Here is a 23,021-nt window from a genome sequence, read left to right as displayed (position 1 = left end):
ACCCTTAAACAATGAGTTGTACCTTGTTTTCTTCTGCATGAATCTGCCTTTCGAACGGTATAATTTGCATATTCGTATCATGCACATGAGAGGAGAAAATTTTCCCAAGAGGAAATATTTTGTAAAAAGAAATGCTGTTTTTTCAATATTTCGCCCCCCCCCCCTGTGTGCCCCGGTTGGTAACGCTCAGCGCCCAAGAAATTTCGGAATATACTACATAGCGTATGTAATAACTGTACGAAATACCAATCATATACCTTAACAACTAAAGGCAAGAAAAATATTGACCAATGTCTCAACAATTTGCAAGTTCCCCTATAGAAGCAAATGGATCAGCATTTTTTCTCGGCCTCAATTTTCAAAATATGAGATTGATATTTCGTACTGTTATTACATACCGGTACACTATGTAGTATATTCCGAAATATTTTGGGCGGCACAGAGGGGCCCGGGGCACCGAGGGGCCCAATATTAAAAAAGGTACGTTTATTTAAATATATTTGGTGAAACTTTCTCCCCTCAGATGCGAGATATGGATATGCAAGTTAAACTGTTCGAAAGGCCAATTCATGCCAAACAAGACGAGGTATTATTCATGTTCCTACAGTTATTACTCTTTATGCTGAAGGGGGATTGGAGAGAAATTGACTGAAAATGTATTATTGAAGGAAAATTGGTAAATCGGCTATAGCGTCAAGACTTTTTTCCACTTTGAGCGGGAATTTCTCGCCTTTGGTACGTAATAGGGAAATTTGACTGATGCAGTTGGAAACTGCTTCATTGCAAAAAAAAAAAAAAAAAAAAAAAAAGACGAGGTACAAATCATGATCCTAGCGCCAACAGTGTTGCTACTGTAGCTGCTTGACTTAAAGCCTAAAAATTACCCCCCCAAAAAAATACAAAATTTAAAAGGGTTAGTTATTATTTTCTACAATCTAGGAAAGAATATGACTATTCTAGGCAAGAGCTATAAAAATATCTCCAATAGTTTTATTTTAACATGTTCTGAATTTGAATCTACTAATGGCGTGTGTTCTGCTTTTCACCATAGAGGTTACAATTTGAAAACACAGTATTTAAAAGACAAGTGAAAAGACTTATAATTTCCGAGCATCTTAAAGAATGAATGGGCCTAGATATGAATCACAAACTACTTCTTACTGTTTTGTATTTGAGACGTGTTCCCAAACTGTAGGGGTTTTTGATGCAATTTTCAATTTTAAGTATTTAATCTTTTAAAGATTGTTATATTTTATTCACCACTGGTGCCATTATGTATTGTCCTAGGTTATTAATTGGTTATGATTATATATATATATATATATATATATATATATATATATATTGGAGTTATATCTCTTGTATGCTGTTAAAAAATAATATATAACACGAATTTTTGGCTCAAAATCAGGTAAAAATTCTTATTATAATATTGTACAAATTTGAATTTTGCTAGGTGTCAGGCGAAATAGCACTAGCTCCAGGAAAAAAATTAAGCATATTTAAAAGTTTTTGAAATAAGAAACTACTGAAAATAAATACGAGGAGCATCATTCTTGCGATTGTCTATTGAAGGTATACTTGCAAATCCTAATCATAATTATAATAATAATTATTATTATAAAAATTAAGCAAATTAAATATCAATGAGCAACACTTACTGCGCCTGAAAACTATGGATTCAATACTGATAGGTGGAGTATTTGTTCATTTTTTCATCTCTACTCTTCCTAATATTTTGGGGTCTTTCACCTCTATAGTACCCTTCTCCATACTGGTAGTTATAAGTGTATATTATCTTGCTGTTATAAATAATTACACGAAACGAGCTTCATCCTCCTAACGTGATGACAGAGAGAGAGAGAGAGAGAGAAACTGAATTGATAACACCTTCTTTAACACTTTCTTTTCCCCAGTTAAGATAAACCAAATAATGATATATAACCTAACGTTTCTTCAAAACTATGATATCTTGCATAAAACTAATTTGAACTACCGTACGACGCGGTTAATTCGCACATCGGGTGATAGTTTGAACAATATTTGAAAAGAGATTCACAGTTCTCTGTCGATAAAACCATGAACAGTAAAGAGGAAGTTCCAACTTCCACCGTAAGATAGAACATGTAACTGTATTTTAGCTATAATGTTGAAAGTTAAAAAAAAAAAAATATAACTACCTGAAAAGTTCGTGGTATGGAAACCAGTCACTGAAAAAACTGATAACATTTGAAAAATGTCATCTATAATAAATCCCGTCGAAGTTAAATCAGTTTCGTAGAATACTACCACGTATCATGGGACTTCGATGCAGTAGTTGAAATTGAAATGCGAAACGTTTTAAAGTTCTAAAAAACGTAAAACTGGGAGAAGGCGGTTTCAGCCTCTACACGGGGTTACTTTGCACCGGTCAAGACTACTGCTTAGTAGGAAATTATTACTACTGGTACGTTCTGCGTTCCAAATTTAGGTAAATTTCGTATTTAGGTACATGCAGGAACGAAATTATTGTTAGAAAACAAATTATGACGAGTGGCGGATCAAGAAAAGTAGTTTGAGAGGGGCTTCACTAACAAAGGCTTATTTTCTATAGAAATCACTAGACTTTTGGGGAGTTGGCTTGCAGCTTACGCATAAAAATGACTAACATTACACTTTTTAAACAAAGAAATCGTGGAATTTTGTGTGGGCTTCAGCCTGAAAGTTACAATCCCCGTAAATCTTCCACTGATTATGGTTGGGATGATATTCTTGGAAAATGAATAACAAAGGAAAATCAGTTCACGCGAATCCTTTTTTCTGTTCGTGAGTTTTTACAAATATCGATAATTCAAACTAGGTAGTGCTACCTGTATCATCTTTCTAATATCAATATTTATAAACTGAATGCAGTTTTGTGTAGAAAGTAAAATGTATAAATGCTGAATTGAAAACATTGAACAGAAACGTACGTTCGTATGTCGAACATACCTTTTGGTATGTTGCGCAAAGCAACCTCAGCAATAAAATATTTCACATTTCAATTTCAACTATTGCATCAAAGTCCCAATATACACAGTAGTTTTCTACGAAACTGATTTGACGGAAATTCTTTTAAATTTTAGCGGTCTTTACAATGATCGTTTTCCATACCATTACAACAACCCTCCCGGTAATTAGAACTGATAATAACTCCCAATATCATAGCCAAACTAGAGTTACAAGTTCTATCTTACAGTGTCAGTTGTAACTTCCTGTTTACAGCTCATGGATTTACCGACACATGACTGTGAATCTTTTTTCATATTTTGTGCAAAGTAACCCTCGATGTGCATAGTGACCCCGTCTCACGGTAGGTAGTAAGCACTACAAGCGAAATGGAGTATCAACATTCAATGTGTCAAACATTGACACGGAACTAGATAAATGTCTGGGAGTGAAGGAATCCACATAGTTAAGAAATTACGTTGTTAATGTATTGTGTTACTATGGAACACAAATATGCAAGTAAAGAAAGCATTTCAGGATGTTACGTATAAAATACTTAGGAACGTACAAATACACATTCAACACGTAACACATGTAAGTTTTTTTTAAATACAGTATTTTGCGCTATCCTCGTTTTCCAACATTCTGCGCAATGTCCTAAGCTCCATAACAATTTTATTTTTATCGGCCATATAGCTAATGTTGGTCAACGTTGTATAATTCATATATCGTGTACGTTCATTAAGCCCTTAAAGTGATCTTATATTGAGAAATGAAGGTCCATGTCATAGAAATAATTGATGGGAATATAAAAAGTCGACTTCCTTGAAAGAAATGGATACAGGTTTGAAACTGATTTCTGTATGTTCCTCTACAATTAACAAACATACATTGTTGGTTAGAATACTCTTTATTCTGTATTTTGCAAACGCCTTCCGGAGCCCTGCGGAAAAGTGACGCTAGACCCGTTTGAGCTTAGCTCTTTCTCCTGTGTAAACCAACTTGTGGCCAAACATGAACGTACAGAATATCGTCTTCACAGCTTTCGAACTTTTGAGGTTTTCTTGTGTGTAGTGCAATATATATAGAGTAAACCCGATACTACACTCTTGGTATATGTGATACTTTTGTAATAAGTGGATTAACATGGGTAAATAAATTTGAATGAATATTAAATCCCTTTTGTCTCTTGATACGTTTAATATTTTTATTTATATATTAACGTTTTTAGCAAATCCGTAGGTTGAATGAATCCCTTTGTCGCACTCTTGGCATTTGTGAGGATTTTCTTCATTCGTGAAATAATATGTGTGTAGCCAAATACCTATGCACTTTTAATCCTTTACCACATACTTGCTATATGTGAAATTTTTCTACTGACTCAACGTATGTGTAGACAAAATTGAACGTACACTAAATAGCCTACACAATCTCGCCTCTGTGGATGAGCAGTTGGCTAACCAAATTTGCACGTACACCAAACCTCCTACTACACTCTTGGAAAGTGTGAGGTTGTTTTTCTGTGAAGTAATGTGTGTTGACAAACGTGAACGGTTCGTAAATCCCTTACCGCACTCTTGGCATGTCTAGGGTTTTTCTCATGTGTATCGACATATGTTTTGTTAAATTTGAACGTTGATTAAACGCCTTTCCGCACTCTTGGCAAATATGTGGTTTTTCTCCTCTGTGTATTAACAAGTGCCTAACTAAATGCGAACGAAGCTTAAACCCGGTCCCGCACTCTTGGCATTTGTAAGCCTTTTCTCCTTTGTGCGTTAACCTGTGTGTAGACAAATGTGAACGATGCGCAAACCACTTACCGCACTCCTGGCAGGTGTATGGTTTTTCTCCTGTGTGTACTAATGTATGTTTTGTCAAATTTGAACGTTCTCTAAATCCCTTCCCGCACTGTTGGCATGTATGAGGTTTTTCTCCAGTATGTATTGACATGTGCCTAACTAAATGTGAACGTTGCTTAAATCTTTTTCCGCATTCTTGGCATATATAAGACTTTACTTTGTTGTGCGTTAACATGTGTGTAGACAAATGGGAACGTTGACTAAATCCTCTTCCACACTCTTGGCATATATGAGGTCTTTCTCCTGTGTGAATGAACATGTGTGTAACCAAATGTTGTTTATGTTTAAACCTCTTTCCACACCTCTCGCATGTGTGAGATTTTTCTCCTGTGTGTACTAACGTATGTTTTGCTAAATTTGACCGTAAAGTGAATCCCTTTCCACATAGTTGACATATGTAAGTTCTTTTCCCTTTGTGAATTAAGATGTGTGTAAACAAGGTTGAGCGTAAACTAAATCCTTTTCCACATTCTTTACAATTGTGACGTTTCTTTCCCGTGTGGATCAACATGTGTCTGTTCAAACTAGAACGTATACTATATTCCTTTGTACATTCTTGACATTTGTAAGGTTTTTCTCCTGTATGGGTAAGCATGTGTCTAGCTAAACTTGAACGATAATTAAATCTTTTACCACACAGTTCGCACGTATGGGATTTCTCGCCTGTGTGTATCAAAATGTGTCTTACCAGGCTAGAACTATGACTAAATCCTTTTCCACACTCTTGGCATATGTAAGTTTTATAATCTGTATGTATTAATATATTGGTTGCTAACACTGAACAACGATTAAATTTCTCCTCACACTCTTCGAAACTGTGGGTTCTTTCTCCTGTATGTATTAATTTATGATTTGACGAAGTTGATGTTTGACTATAGCGTTCGTCACTCTTTTCGTACGAATGTCGGTTTTCACTTTTAAGTGTTAGCAAAGGTCTTGACAAACGTGACCGTTTACATCCTCCGCAAAACTGCCTCGAAGTGTGATATGTCTCATCTGAATAAGAAATTGTTTCCTTATCCACTTCTCTGTGCATAAGCGTATTCACTTTTCTGACAAGAGCAGGTACGTTATCTCGCCTGCAACAAATTCAATAAAAAAGGATATGTGAATTGAGGTAATTAATAAGTAACAACGAAGATATATCATTCGTCATTTTTCATGATAGAATTACGTACTTTTTGTTCGATTACATGAAATGATGTAAAAATATGAACCGAGAACTATCGGGGAGTTTCCATATCTCTCTATTCTCAAAATAGGAGGATGTACCTTGCTTTACTATATCAAATTTTGCATTCCCATAAATATACGATATCAGAGCTAACTCAAGTACATATGAACATACATATTTTTTGCTATATCGAATAAAGATTTCATTATTATAAACGAAAACAGAAATTCGTTGTCGCTAAAAATATTTGTATATCTTTAATTTTCGTGTCAGTAAATTTAAAAATTGCATGAACTTGTTGCAATTGCATGCTACAAAAAAATAATATCACGGCGAAACAAACGAAGTGTATGACAAGTTTATTTTTTTTTTCACAAAATGCGGCATTTCAATCAGTATCTAAATCTCCAGGGGTGTTTTTAATATAATCTGATACCTTCAGATAGTATATTTTAATAGGTGCTAGATTGTTTGCGTCTGTTAATATATAGCTACGCGGAACATCTGATACATATTTAAGACTTGCTATTAAATAAATACTTTTGAGATGTGGTGAGTTTTTAAATTATTGTAATTTTTAACTATTCATTTTAAATACATGATATTATGATTCCAGAACTCCACGTTAAGGTAAAATGGACAAGCATTAGCACCTTTGTCATATTTACATTATTACTAGTTCTTGCAAGTTTTTACTCAGAACATTCAATTTAAATTTCTAATAACCTCGTTTAATTCTATTCCGAGAAATTAAAATTCTATACTGGGTTTGGAATCCTCATATTACAGTTTTTTTTCAAGCAATATCCATCGAGTGTTATTAACATCGTGAAAGACTTTACCCATTATAGTTTTTTACGTTTAAAATAAAAAGGGTGTGCGAACATAAATGCTACATTCTGAATACCGTAAAATGGAAGAAATACGTTATGCATCAGATTATAATAGACAGGAAGCTGAACTGCTTGAAATAGATTATCTAATATATGGCGATGTACTACATTTAAGTGGCATTTTATCACGTTACTTTCATTGAAATGGGTATCACAAGCACGGGAAAAGGATTATATTTGTGCGTCAAACATTACAATCTGACGGGTCTCTCTCGACAGAGAGAGAACAGTTGGCGCACTAACATTTTTACTTTTAAAAAACTTATGTGCACCAGTGTTCGGGAAATACAACGTCCCAGAGGGAGATGATGAACAATCTGCATATTATATCTGAGTGCACAAACTTGACATACAGCTAATCTGGCATTAGCCAAGGAAATGGCTGTATCGATTAAAATTAGATTTTAAACTGCAGTTAGTCAGATCTGTATCTAAGCTAGAAAGCTTTCTTTCTTTTTTTCGTTACTGTCATTAGAGTAAAGATCCTACAAATATGAGGTTTATATTTTTCGGTAAAAGCAGACTATCTGACAAGTGGATTAGGTTAGGAAGGTGAAATTTTTCATACAAAATCTTTATTCAGTACCAGTTACCAAATGATCTATACGTTAAGGGATGAAAATCGGCAATTTCCGTAGATTTCTTAATATATAAATGTACCATATGATATATAATTAATATGTCATGTATAGAATTCTATCACGCATTGTCTGATGTAGTTAAGTGATCACAATTTTGCTAGTATACGAGAAACTTTAAGAAAACTACGTTCTCAAGCGGATGTTGTTCAACTAAGATGTAGACCCATATAGCTTCAAACCAACTTATAGACTTCTTTAGATGTTTTAACATGTGCAGCATCAAAAACAGCAAATAAGTTTGTAGTATACGACTTAAAAATTATTTACAACGAAACAAAGTATTACTCTTTCAAATAACGCTTTTAACATTTCCGGACGTGCATCTTTACTTGTACGGAGCATTCTACTTCTTGCAAAAAGACATCGAAGAATCACTGTTTCTTCTTTACTAATTCGCATTAATATTACCTGCTTCTTTCCCGCGTTATTATATTAAAAATGTCTACGTAGTTTTAATGGCATTATATGTAACATACCCTTTTTGAAACTTGACGGCAAAAAAATTACGTAATACATTATGCCTCATGTTGTCATGAGCACTGGAACTAAAATAATAATGATAATAATAATAATAATAATTCAGATTTAAAATAGAGTTTTCAGAAAATCTTTTCCGGACTTTACCAACACATTAAGAAGAAAGTACATATTTTGTTTATATTGTATCAGTCAGAGTTCATTTTCCTATCAGAAATGCGTCCTGAGATAGGTACATATTTCATTAAGTAAGAATTAAGATCGAGATCCTGCACAAATCTTGAACCAGAAACAATAAGCATAAGCTTGCCCCCGGTTGTAATTACTGAATGATCTGTGAAAGTTCAAAGTTAAGCATTGGTTTTCTGCACATTTTGTTGCAAACGTCGCACTCTTGTGATTAAGTGTGTTTCGCTGGTTACAAACCGGTAAAACGTACTGAGCAAACGTTTGCAAAATTATTAATTAAGGCTAAAATATTTAATTATTTGCAAGAAACGTGACCTTCATTTGAAGATTTCATAGTAATTTTCACTGTGTAATTTTAAGAGCAACTATTAAAAGCTCAAGAAACTAATATATATACTTCACCTTAACCTTTAGTATACATTCAGAAATACACGAAACTCATTCACCCAACGATTAACCAAACCCGATATAACACATCTCACAAATCTATCTTCTGCACTGGATATAGCTCTGCACTAAACCATGCCAACTTGGAATGTTATCACCCATTCTTAGAGTGTCGTGTTGTAAAATATTATCTTATCGTATTTGATATACCAACCTTTCACAAGAATTTTACAGTTCCCATGCGAATTACTGATACAAGTGTCATGATCCGCCTATCGTAGATATATCGAGTTCATTATTTCTGTAAAATCGATGTATTTATGTGATGTCTTACTATTGTAAATGTTAATTATACATACAGCGACGTAAGCTTTATTTTTGTTCATCTCACGCTAAGTATGTTATACAAAATTGGCAATCTTTTTCCTGCGAGCTAATTACTATATGTAACCTTTCAGCCCTGACCTACTCAATTGTGCAGGTAGATAGAATCACCAACATTTGCAGTATCGGCCGAACATGCAAAATTGTACAAGTTAATTTTTCCGAAAGCTACTAGATTAAAAGAAATATCATAGTTATGAGGATAAGTAAATCGTACTAGACTAGGAAAGCATTTTCTTTTTTTATTTATTTTGGAATTTAAAAAAAAATCGGCCGAGAGGAAATTAATATAAATGGATACCCTGGATACCAGAGATACACAGGATATAAATGAATTATCCTTTATGTCAATTTGATATTTTCTAAGAATTGTTTACAGTTGAGATGACATTTTGTAAATCTGGTTAACAGATATTTTCTCCTTGCTGATCGATAGCATGTAAAAGTGTAGCTCCGTGTAAGGTCTATTCTAACTACTAAATTTACTCTTACGATTACCGCAACAACCAACAATTATATAAATTACCATACATTTAAAGCAAATTTCTCATACAACGTGATATTACTGGTATTAATCTCTAGAATTTTACAAACTTATAACTTTGGAGAAACATTTATCAATTAAAATGTAAAGAACGGGCAAAACTTTATTGACATAATTATTCATGCACTAAGGTATATCATTATATACAAAACAAATTACCTAAACGAGTCTCAAACTCATGAACTTACGCTTTTATTGTTAGTCCTGGAATTTTCTAGAGAGCTAATATCTTGAGTTTTTCTTTATAAGCTAGTTAGTACAGGGAAAGAAGCGGGAAAAATATTCCGTAAAAGTGGAAATAAGGAAATAAAAATATCATGATAAAGTAAAAAAGTTACAAAATTTACAAAATATTTGTGTTTATGTACAAGTGATACAGTGTTAGCGGAATGTGTGAAATAATGAACGTAAATGTCAGAATGGTAAAAACTTGTCCGGTTAAAACATACATCATTGGCTGAAAGACGAACAAAATAACAGCATTACGTAGTACTAGGATAACATTTCAAATCAGGATAAAGATTTAAATTAATGGAAGTGAAGGACAAACTCTGAGGGCGGCATACTTTTTTTTAACCAGTCACTTAACTTCTGCCAAATATCTGTTCCATGACTAAAACTTTTTTATATATGACTAACGGTATCAACCTGGTGGGGTGTATTAAACATGTTATACAAGTTAAACATGTGAACATATTTTCACAGTGTGAAAGTAAGAGTACGAAAATATGCGAATACTCAAACTTGCAGTGGTACATCTGTAAAACCTGGTTGCCGTAGAGTAACGAAATCGAAGATAGAATCTATTCGCTGGATCCATCTCAAAAAGCCATCACTTGCTATCTGTTACTGATGTACTTCTATAGAGTAAATATTTTAAAAAATCTTCGAATTGAAGCATTTCCAATTTGAACAGAAAATTAAGCAAGGAGGTAGAATGTATCGTTGGGACGCTCATCCGATCGCAAAAAAGCTTCTCGACATCGTATTCAGTTTTTATCTATCATATCAGATAACAGAAGTACAAATCATTTGCAAAACAACAACTCAACGATAACTGTTACCATTTTCATTTTATAACGATAAATGTTGAAACCGGAGACGGATAATTTTAACCATTTCCGATTTGAATACAGCTTCAACGAGAAAGACAGATCGTATTCAAGCAAGGTAACTCGAATGTTGAAATTCATATCCCTATATTTTTACTATTTTGGCCTTACGGAAATCAGTATTGATATCGGAAGTAATAGTAATTTTCAAGCACTTGCGGTTCAGATATAATGCTGTGAATAGTAGAGATATATTAAAATGTTTTAGATGCTAAAACGTTTGCACAAAACGCTTCTCATTATCTATTACCTGGTTTGTTTTGTGACGATAAAAATTCAAACCAGAAATGGTTCATTCTAAGTACTTCCAGTTTGAATTGAATTTCAACGGAGGAATAACTGATTCTGCTTATATGCTACCATTTTGTTCTTTGGCAATAAAAGTTGAAAAATATATTGAAATCGGAAGTATTAGTAAATTTCAACGATCTTCGTTTCTGGTAATAATTATCGAAAACTAAATTAATATGAGCCACTTCCAGTTTTGGTAGAGCGTTGCCAAGAGTTATGTTTGACGCTCAATTATTTGTTCGATGACGTCTTCTTGGTATGTTTCTGTTCTCTGGCGAACGGAGTTCAAACTGGAAGTGGCTAGTATTAACCAGGTTTGGTTTGGATAAGTTTTCAACATAGAAGATGGAACTTATACTTGATATGCTTCATCCGATTCAAAACGTCGCTTCCTGATAGCTTTTACAGTGTTCATTCTACGGAAATTAATTTTGAAACCAGAAATACTAGTAATACCCAGGACAGTAGCATTATGTTTTTTGAGATTCCGAATTATTGGTAGCAAACCGCTTTTCTTTCCCTGTTACCGTTTACATTCTACGGCAATAAGCGTTGAAAGCGATATTAGTAAAAGGGAATTTGAAAAACTGCCCGTTTTAGAAGAGTGTTGTAGAGAGTCATTATGTGGTGGGTATAGACACAGGATTACTTGCAAACAATCGCTTCGGGTTATCGGTTACCGTTTCGTTCGTTAAGTCTGAAACTAATCGCTAGTCTGAAGAAATTTCTGTTTGAGTAGAGGGTTAATGGGCGAAATTGAATCTATACTAGGGACGTTGAAATATGTATAAGAAACGGTATCATGAAAGCATTTACCGTTTATTCTAAACGGAAATCACTTTTGAAACTGGATGGAATAGTAAATTTGAACTATTTTCCTTTTCGGTAAAGTACATTTGATAGTCGTAAAATTTGTGTTAAGACGCTGAATCGTTCAGAAACAAATACTTCCCGCTACTTTACAATATTCGCTCTATACCGATAAACGTTGAAATTGAAAATGATTAGTTTGAAGCAATTCAGGTTTGAATAGAGTATTAAATAAGAAGACGGGAACTATTCTTTGGAGGCTGAATCAATTGCAACAAGACGTTTCTCAATATATTTTTTTAGCCACTTTGTTCTGATACCTGTTCACAGACGGATGGACGAGCTAATCCGTTCGAGAAGACTGCCGTCACTTACACACGGCATAGTGTTAGTTCAAAAACCTGCGTTTGTATTCATATACCTTATGAACAACAGCATACCATTGAGACTTATGTATATGATTCAAAATATCAATCGTGATATTACGCCAGATACGAAACGAGTAGTGGTATGCCTGTTCTAGAATGTTCAGTAAAAATCTGGGCGTGTCCAAATAAAACAAATACAATTTTAATACTATTTTATTATCAGGCTTTCTGTTTTTATATGATAATAATCCATAGGTCAGTTTTGAAACAGGTGTTAACACATAATGAGTGGCAAATACGTGATCGGACAGAGCGTGTACGTGCAGAAAATTGATGCCACCGGCATCAACAGAGATCAAAAGGTTTAGTTGCATAACACACACTTGCAGTAATTTTCTGAATAAAGGAAAAATAACGCATTGCTGTGTAAAAAAAAGTGCTAGGACATCGTTCTATATTTTCTGCAAGCATAGCCTTACCTGAAAAATGCTAACCCATGACAAACAACATTGAAATAACTTAATTATTATTAATAAATGCGAGCATATAGAAATCAATTTTTAACAAAATATACGATTGTGTAAGCATATACAACGAAAAATAATTTAACCTACCCTAATCGATGAACACGTTATCTAAGATAACATACGAGAAATGCAAGAAAACAAATATTAACCTCATGACGCGTGTCTGTGGTTTGTTCTCACCCCAGGCTTCACGTTCATATATTTTCTCTGTTTGTTTCATGTCATATATTTCTATTTTTACAGACTACGAATGCACACATCTCTTTTTCGTAGTTGCCGCATTTATTTTTCTCACCTAATGCATTGGGTTATATTAGTTAATCATACCCAAATCAACATTTAAGATGTACTCAAAGTAGACTCTGAATACCAAAAAATACACATTCCTTACTGAAGTGCTAGTATGACACTAACTAGTCCGTGACAAAATATTGATTAATGAATTCTCTCTGAATACTGCTGAATATGTTTATATTATCAGTAGTAGAGTGAAGTTTAAAAAATCCAATTACATGTAAAATTAAGCTGATCAGCCGTTTAAAAGTATGTGGACTTACTATACCATTTTTGATATATATTTACTTTCATAGAACATATTGTAAATAAATGTCCATTTATGCGTACTGTCTAAATATAATAACATAACATCCTTCAGAATATACACTTTAAAGACTCCCCTGGGGACAATAGTAATAATATACTGTGATATAAACCCAATTATCGTGTCGGGATTCGAACCTCAGCTATCTCCACCATCTCAACCCTAATATCGTGGGATGTAGATGCTCTTAGGACACGAATAAGGTTGCTTCAGTCTATTGTCCGTAATAGACAGGAATAACAGAATTAAAATGCAAGAGGTTATATAGTAAACTAGAATCTGACCACATACTATTAAATTAGGAATTTATTGTAGAGAATTATGATTTATGTGTAATGTGTATGTGTGAGAGAGAATGTTAGTTAAGCTGTCAGATCACATAAAGTAGACTATTGGCTATTCACTCAATTGAGAGCAACCGAGATGTAATACCACATACCTGTAGAGATTAGATGCGAACTCATGGACTCTGAGTTCCGTCCTTGAAGGTTATTAGTTTGGATCTCGATGTAGTACTTCGTTGATTCACAGTGGAAGGATTTCCACCGTAAAGACTCGCTGTTGCTGATCCAATTAATCGTGGTATGGTCCCCTTGCAATTGATCAACTAATCAAAATTCTCTCCGACATAACTTTTTTATGTCGTACTCCAGACTATGATGTTGTGTTGTTCTCTTTTACTTAATTTTGGTATTACATCTCTTTGCTGAAACCATTGGTTTCTACACTGTCTCTCAGTGATCAAATTTCCAAACAGTCTACATTTGTGATTTCAGCAATTTCGTCCAACCTTTAGAATGTGTTAATGTTAACAAAATTTTATAAAAGTTTAACAATTTAATCTTTTCTCAACGTTTGTTGACATTGTGATGACACGTACAGCCTCGGGTCTGTATCGTTACTTCATACATGAAAGAAAACAAACATAAAGATAATGAAATCTTATTTAGTAATTAGTCTGTCTCCATTATTTCTTACTTTTGAAATGCAAGCCAATTTAAAATATAATTTACTTTTAATCTTTAACTTCTGATAGCCAAATAAATGAATTTAAAATAGAAAATTTACATTCAAATTTAACGTTCCTTGACAATATTTACTTTCATAGAACATACTGTAAATAAATGTCCATTTATGCATACTCTCTAACTATAATAAAATAACATCATTCAGAATATACATTTTAATGATTCCCCTGGGGACAATAGTAATAATATACTATGATATAGAAATGAATTTAACTTTGAAATTATAATATAGTAATAGAATGCAATTTTCTTTGTGATTGTAGATAAATTCCCGGAAATTCCCATATTGGGCAATCTTCCCGGGAATTTACCCATCACCACACAGGACCCGCCAGAGCAATCAGAGGTTGGCAGAAAATGACATTAAGAAATCTACGGGCTTCGAACTAGCGGAATTAAGCATTCGAAATGAGCGACGTGCCTTCAAACTAGTCAAAACTTCAGATATAGAAAAATCCAGTTGTGCAAGAAACGGAAGCTCGAATTTATGTTTAGAAAGTAAAGGAGAAAATCTCAGAAAGCGACAAAACTGAAACATGTGTGTTCATAGAATTCACTATTTTGGTTCTAGTGCAAAAATCGGAAGGAAAAGGCTTCAGTGAAATGTGATCAAGTGAAAATGGACGTTCAATGTTCCAAACAACGAGTCACTGAATCGTTTTAAGTGTCTTCTTAGCATTTGTTGATTTGATAATATTCAAACTTGACAGGAAAACTTGAAAACAGACACGACGACAAATATTCGTCTCGGGACAAATATTCGGACGACAAATACTCTGGAAAATATTCGTTCTGATTTTCTATGGCCTATATAGGCCTGGAATATCTATATTATGCATGAGCAGCTGGTAGCTACGTTGATTTATTTATTATTATTTTTTTTTTTTTTTTTTGGTGCGTGTTTACATTCCTGGTATGCGCAGACAATATGGTATAAAGATTTATTGAGGGTGCAATGCTGAAGAAACATATTCATTCAAAAACAAAATATATGATGGTCAGCAAATGTTGCATGAATAAGGCAATGTAAAAAATGTGATGATGTGACTTGGAAAGCCATGATCAAATAAGGGAACAGATACAACCATGAGGATCTATATCACAAGAACCGGGTGCATCGAAGAGTTTCTCCTTCAGATAGCAACAGATGTTGGCAGATGAGAAGGCGGAAAAGGATATCCATAGGGAAATGGTTGAAAGCCGTGAAAGATCAGAAAATGCGTACAAATAAAGACAATGTAGAATATAGAAAATTTCAGTAGAATGTTTCGTTGTACACAGATATAAGTGTGTGTGTGTGCTGGGATCCCAATAATCTCTAAGCAGGAGAATAAAAGAATAGTTTGTGTTTAGTATTTTTCTCTGGTAAGTATATATATAGTGTGTGTGTGTGTGTTTATTTTAACTGTATTGTAGTAAATGAGCCTAAGTATCTATCTTTAGCAATATAAAAATGCCCAATGAAATAGTGCGTAAGCAGTAGGAAAATTCCCGATCTGGATGAGTGTCTGGAGTTTTTTCATTTTTTCGCAGTGATTCCTAGAGCATGTACTCGATTTCTGATTGTCGCACGATAAGCTATGACCCACGTACCGGCCAAAGATGGAAAATCGAAGTTCCCTTTTACGAACACTTCTTCGGGGTGTATTCGTTCCCTTTTATTAGCACATTTTGGGAGTGCATTCGTTCCCTTTTGTGAGCACTTTTTCAAAACCTATTTTAACACAGCAAAAATCACATAAAAATATGAACTCATTTTTAATCTTTTGACATAGCAAAGGCTACTAGCATAACAGACAATGGGCGTGTATTCGTTTTCATTTATGAGCACATTTTCCAACCCCTATTTTAACATAAAAAAATTACTTAATACAAGGAACACACAATCCAATCACACAATGCACAGAGACTACAAACGGAGCAAAATATTTAGGCGGTGTTTCCAGATTTAGTAATAAGTCATCTAGTACTACATGCCCAAAAGTAGTGACCATCGAGGGCGAGAGTGACCCGAATAATTTTTAAAGGGAGCAACATATTGAGGTACTGTTTCTACATTTAGTAACAGGTCACCAACTACGACAGGTATCCAAGGTACTGACCATCGAGGTCAAAGTTCACATATTTAAACCCGAATAACTCCTAAACGAAGCAACGTATTGAGGTACTGTTTCCCCATTTAGTAATAGGTGATGAACTACGACATGTACCAAAAGTATTGACCATTCGCGTCAAATAGGCACGAAAAAATTTGAGCGACCCCAATTTTGGCGGCAACCAGATTTACTGATATATTGGTATCCAAGTTTAGTAACTTTTTGTTCTCTTTTACGACCCTGCAGTGTCTAGCTCAATTAGAACATTGATTAAAAAATAAACAAATACTTTACAGTACAATATGCCATTAGCTTGGGAATACATTAAAAAGACACAAAACAAAAGAAACGAATTGCAGCTTAATACCCTGCTGTGGATAAGTATAGCCTAAAACATTCATTTTAGAATACAAACAGAATAAATAATACGCCAATTTTCTAATTAAAAAAACAGGTGCTTATTTGATGCAGTCTTAAGAGAATTTCGGCATTATCACACTATACATTGATAACAATAATAGTATATAGTAGCACAATTAATTTTCCGATTAACAGAAGGTTTTACAGGCACAATAACGGCCGTTTTGAATAGGTTATATTATAAGCAAGATTTTCCAATTAATAACGTATTTTACAAGGGCAATAAAAAATAAATAAAATAACCATAGTAGTGAAAATCACAATTATACTTCTATGGGGTTCGAACCAACTAACTTCGGCATACAGACTCGTTAGTTTAACTAACTGAGCTATTTGTTTTCTTACGTGAACTGAGCCTGTTCTACGATAAAGATGTTTCTTCATAGGATCGACTACCGATTCGTCCTTTTCCATACGTAATTTCCACTTTTTGCTCTATCTAGACGTTAATACTTGGCATAGATTCATATATTTGGAGTTTGCAGATAATGCACGTAATAAGACATATTAGAAATGTTTCGTTTTTAGATATAATCCACATTTCTCTCAATGACATAGATGTCACTGCTTCCTGCTGAACTGCAGAATTCCCTCGCATTCTTGGAAATTTCCCACTTTAGCAGAGTTGGTAATTATCTTGATTTCGGTCGATTTAATATGTTTTGCTTCTAACTTATTCTTTTAAGCTAATATCTAACACAAATATTAAAAGCGGGTTTGTTATTAACCTGTCCTGCAGGGGAAACCTTCCGAAATTTCCAACATATAAACAAAACGGAGATATTTTCAGAGATCTTCAAAAAAAAAAAAAAAAAAAAAAAAAACACATACTATTTATTTTGCTCATAGTAGTACTAGTAGAAAATTATCTGAAAAAATGCTGCTGCCCATCAACAAAAATTGAGATTATTGAAGATTCGAAATCGATTTTTACTCATAATGGCCATATCAGTTTAAATGAAAACTACAGAGAAAAAATCATCGGCACAGTTTTCAAATATATTAAGATTCTATTTTGTCAGAAAAGATACTTTGCATAGTTATTTTGTATTGATAAATCTATTCTTTATATTTTGTTCTCAAGCAAATCTAAAATGAAAAATAGAAAATCATGCGCGACTTTTATCTAGTGTCATTCTTATGTCTGGCTAAAATCTAAAAGCAAAGTAAAAAAAAAAATATTTCACTCACTTAGTAAGAAAGACCTCATCTCAGATTACATCCTCTGCAGTTAGAAGCAAAGTAACTGGCATAGGTGTTAATGTGTTTCAAAAAGAACGATTGAAAGATTGTGCGTGATTTGTACGAGGGTATTCTCACATTCTTTTAAATTTCTAAATAAATTATGAATTCACTTCACTCGTCTACGATCTGAAATTATATCACCCGCAATTAGAAGTATTGTAGGAGCCGTTCTCAGCACCAATTTTACTCCGCCTTAAGTTGAGCCCGTCTCACACGGATCTGATCTAAGGCCTCAACCAAGGCTACAACTTAACAGTGTTGCTTAACTCAAACCTCCATACAATTTATTTTATCTTGAGGTATGTAGGGGTCTCAGACGATCCTTAAAACTAAGTAGGTATTACCAGCAGAGCCTCTCGTGGTCGCTGTATAAAACAAACGAAAAGCGTGTTACGCAAATTGTAAACATTATTGTTTTTTTATTTCACGATATGAGTTCATCTGAAGAGGATGAAATAGCCATACCAGCGATATCTGTTCTGTTGCTGACACAAAATCCGCCCTCCCCTCCCCTCAAAAAAGAGAGAGAGAGAGAGAGAGTAAAGAGGAGCTGGTGGACCAGGGAGTGAATTCTTGGCCGCAATAATGCACAGGAAAGCACCGTATTTTCAATTGTGAATAATGGACTAATTCTCGTTAATCCCCGTTAATAAAATAATAATTATAAAAAAAAATATAGAATGGATTATTCATTTCCATACCCTATTGAAGTTAGTAACTCCGAACATTCAGCAGCAAGATAAGAACATGAGGGAGTCTGTATCAACTGAAAAATGGTCTGTAGATTTTTGGATCCACTACATTGTAAAACTGAAAATCAAATGTCTTGTCCAAATATGTAAATGAGCAGAGTTATCAGGCGCGGAAAAGGCGCTAAAATAAAGAAGAGCAATTTTCTAGTATAGGTATTGAGTGCATCCTCTCAGCTCAGTACCCACAAAAAATGCCCACATAGCCCATGAAATCAACTTATATCCACCGGGAACCCATCTCATGCACTACACCTGGAATTTTTGTATTGAGTTAGCATTGTAGAATTGTTCCCTAAAATTTCACAAAAGCCACATAACACTGATATCCACAAACTTTAAACCTCCAAACAATTTAAATTTACATGTAAGTGGCTTTTCTAAATTTGACTCTACTAAAGATATTATAAACATACTAAATGTTACAAACAATTTTGTCAACATTTGCGCATAAATATGTATGTTCACAATATTTGCAAAATACTTTCTTATCTTTATAATTTTGCAAGTAACATTGTCACAAACGACCTTTCTTCCTTCCCATTTCTCGACATTTCATGCGTTAATTCACATGTAAGAGAAGTCCGAGTACCTCTTCAGAAATTCAAGTCAGAGAGAGGAGACAGACCGACGTCTATTACTAACAGCGGTTCTGAGTTTGTTAATAGTATTTCATCTCTATTTCCGCATAATTCTACATTACTTTACACAATGGTTCCTTTTCATTTGTAAATTAGTACTTTGCTAATTTTGGCTATTATTTAACATTCGGGGGGGGGGGGGCGAGTTCTTGCATCTACATTTTTTCGATATTCTATTCCGATGGGGTTGTCTTACGGTTTCATACGTTAAATTACGTTACCAACATTAATTTCAAACTGCATTGTAGAGCAAGCGTTAGCGAATGAAGGCTGGATAGAGCCCCGCAGGGGACGTTATTTTCTATCTTCGTTAACAACAATTCACTTTCTTTTCTCACATAAATCACTTCCACTTACCTTTACGGTTTATACAAATCCCCTACTGCCCTAAAAAAAAATGTTCCGTATGTTCTTGACTACTTGAACAACACTATCAACTTGTTTCTTCCGTAAATTATCCTACCTTTTGCTAGTTTTAACCCCCAAATACTAAACAATTACTTTACCTTTTAGGGCAAATGGAAATGGAACTTAAAACATCATATTATTAGTTATATCAAGGACAGTCAAAGTATGATTTTTTTTAACCTTCAACTTCTTTAAAACCTACAAGTAAATTATAACATATTGAAATAAAGTAATTAGTAATATGTTTCTTATAATTTGGAAGATAAAATAAGCTAATGGATATAGATTCCTTCCCGGGAATTTATAGACCCCGGAAAAAACCGGGAATATTCCCATTTTTTAAATTCCTTCCCACCGGGAATATTCCCACTGCCCATCAATATCGTCGAGCACCCATACTGTAAATATATACAAGAATTGAAGAGAAATCCGTAATCAATAATAAAGTAATCATTTTTTCATTAACATACGAACTACATAAGATTTTCATGGGTTGTATCGATCTCTCTTATGATTATTACTATTAACCCTGCAGTGGTCGCTTGCGGACTCTCAGTCCGCAGTCAACAATGATTGAATTTTTTCCCTGCGCAAATCACCTCTCCCCATTCCTGTTTTTTATACCTCCCAACAATCGGCTTCTGCTTATCAGTACGGAGTTGCACTTCGAAGCGTGCACTAGTGTTGGAAATATTAGCTAATGCGGAGCGTGAGTCCGCAGCGACCATTAACGTTAGCTAAATATAGTGATGACCAGAAAGATGTGGGAAAGCTCAGTGGGAAATAAATATAAATATGACGAAGAGAAAAAGTATCCAGCGTTTGTTAGATGAGTGCTCAGTCGATTTAAATGATACCGTGTATGAAGATGATGAAGATGAGAGAGAAGACAATTTGACTACTGAAATCATGAACACGGACACCGAACAGGAAATATATGATGAATAGGAAGTGCCACATAACAAGCAGGTTAGTTCATTTTATCTGGGGAAAGATCAGAAGGCAAAGTCGAGTGTGCACGTACCCCCGAAAATCGTGAACAAGATCAGTGAACATAGTGACGCATTTACCTGTTGTAAAACAAGCCACGAAGGATTTGAAAGACCCACTCGAAATTTGGAAATATTTTTTCCGGAACAAATAATGAACGCTATTGTAGACAATACAAACAAAAAATTGAATGGTAGAAAGCCTTCTGAAAATTAGAGCAACTGTCAGCAATATTTCCGGTAGTCTGAAGAACCGATTTCATGAGCTTCTTGGATCGGAAGCTACTCAAAACTTACCTGAAACTTTCAAAGGCGCCCGGGGAAGGTGCAGTAAACGCCACAGAAAGAAGAACCGACCTACTAGGAAAATGTCTTTTTTTGTGTGTGTGTGAAGGACACTATAATACAACAATATGCATACTATCTCTTTTATATTGTATAAGCTCTGAGTTACAATAATGCTAAACAATTGGGATTTTAATTAAACTTTATCACGTAAAACATGTTTTGTAACTCATTTTAAAGCAACGATTTACTACAAGAAAATTAATAAACAGAAATACGGTAGCGATAAATACAATCACTAAGTCAAGTGATGAAATAATAACAGTTTTATAACGAGTGTTTTCGTGAAGGTGAATATTTTTACAATAAAATAGTTAATATTCTTTGCGATTTTTGTAATATCATTTATTTAGTATGCAATTAAACACTTTAATTTACCTGCGGAGTATCAGTCCGCAGCGACTACTCATGTCATAAAATAAGCGCGACTACAGCAGGTTAATTGGTATAGCCTACAGCTAGTCTATGTGTGTTAAGTCGTTTCCAAATTGCATATTCTTAACTTACGTTCGAGGTATCTCCCATACCTAAATAATTCTCGTGAAATATTATTTTTAACCTATAAACTTTCCGAACCGATGTAACCCTATTATCAACCTGAACCAATTACAATATAAAAAATTGAACATTACCTTTCTGGCCGAACTGAATTTAAACATTTTGTTGTTAATTGTTGGTAGTCATTACAGTACGACGCGCAAGTCTCTTGAACCTCTATGTTTCTTAGTATTTCTATACCACTTTCAAATGCAGGACCTTCTACTGCTAATTCTGATTTCACCCTATCAACTTTTAGTTCCACATCCAGAGAACTCATAGCACTATCATTGTCCATTGTTTGCTCTCCTTCCGTTGTAGATAATATTAATTCTTTATTGTCAGATATCACTTCGTCTGTACACAATTTCTCTTCGAGTGGGTCTTCCTGAGGCAAGTCATAATCAATTTCTTCTTTGCACATCAATAATTCCAACTTAACAGACGCCTCACCAGCCATTTTGACTTCAAATTTAGTAAGAAATGGGCACTGTTCTTATACTCTATTATATGTTATGCTGTCAGAGTTATGAAATGATTACAAGAACTTTCACAGAAGCAACATAAATACTTCCAATCAAACATATGATCAGACAGAATAATTGATATTTTTAAAAATTATTTCTTCTTCTTCTTCTTCTTCTTCTTCTCAGTTCAAGGCACCTTGTAACAAAGCTCATTAGCAGTTATTGAGTGTATTAAGCGTATAATAAATTAACAAAAGCGTATTACGTAACAAAGGATTTAAAGTATAGAATAAATAAGTATAGGATGAAAGGTAGTAATGGGTAGTTCCGGAATGATTCGTTCCGAAAGAACGAATCCTTCAGAGGAATGAAAGGAACGAATCTCGGAAAGGAATCGGATTTATTTGGGCGGATTCACTCACGGGATGGATTTACTCAGCAAGTTTACGTATTGAATCAGTGGATTCAGCTGTTGGATCCAGATGGCGGAACCAAACAACAGACGAGTGCATTGCTATGAATGGAGTCGGATTGATATGGATGGGACAAAAACAGTAGCAAAGAATAGACCGTCACTGCACAACAAGGAAGCAAATAATGCCCGTACGTGCATGTCTGGAAACAAGCAATCTTTTTACCCGCTCTCCTGTCACTTTTCCGACCACCGCAACTGCTCTCCCAACTTCTGAAGAGGAGAGATCGGCAGCTAGTCTTATCAATATTTTTTCTTTCTTTTCTTTTGTTTTTACTGTTTCACAGGTGTTCGTCGTTACCAGGTCTATAGATTTTTATTGCAAGACAGATAATAAAACTATTTGCTGTAACACACAAGCAATATCTTATTTAATATATTCTGATGTAATGCCCATATA

The 23,021-nt window shown here is 34.2% G+C and overlaps 1 protein-coding gene across 2 annotated transcripts in view; it reads right to left on the bottom strand.

Moving 5' to 3' along the window:
* LOC145690874 (uncharacterized) overlaps positions 1 to 22,425 on the bottom strand; it is a 97,149-nt gene extending 74,724 nt beyond the window's left edge. The window contains exons 1-2 of one of the 2 annotated variants that reach the window (XM_081766273.1): positions 21,778 to 22,404; positions 1,409 to 5,905 (exon numbers count right to left, since the gene is read on the bottom strand). In XM_081766273.1, coding sequence (XP_081622399.1) covers positions 4,534 to 5,905; positions 21,778 to 22,142 — 1,737 coding nt within the window. In that variant the 5' untranslated portion in view covers positions 22,143 to 22,404 and the 3' untranslated portion in view covers positions 1,409 to 4,533. Of the gene's footprint in view, positions 1 to 1,408; positions 5,906 to 21,777 lie in introns of those variants that run through there. The other variant, XM_081766274.1, reaches the window with a different exon arrangement.
* Between the last annotated feature and the right edge of the window lie 596 nt (positions 22,426 to 23,021).

This window comes from Thermobia domestica, chromosome 7, assembly GCF_964235325.1.
Source record: "Thermobia domestica chromosome 7, izTheDome1.hap1.1, whole genome shotgun sequence".
Classification (NCBI taxonomy): Eukaryota; Metazoa; Arthropoda; class Insecta; order Zygentoma; family Lepismatidae; genus Thermobia; species Thermobia domestica.
This window is presented reverse-complemented; position numbering and strand designations above follow the sequence as displayed.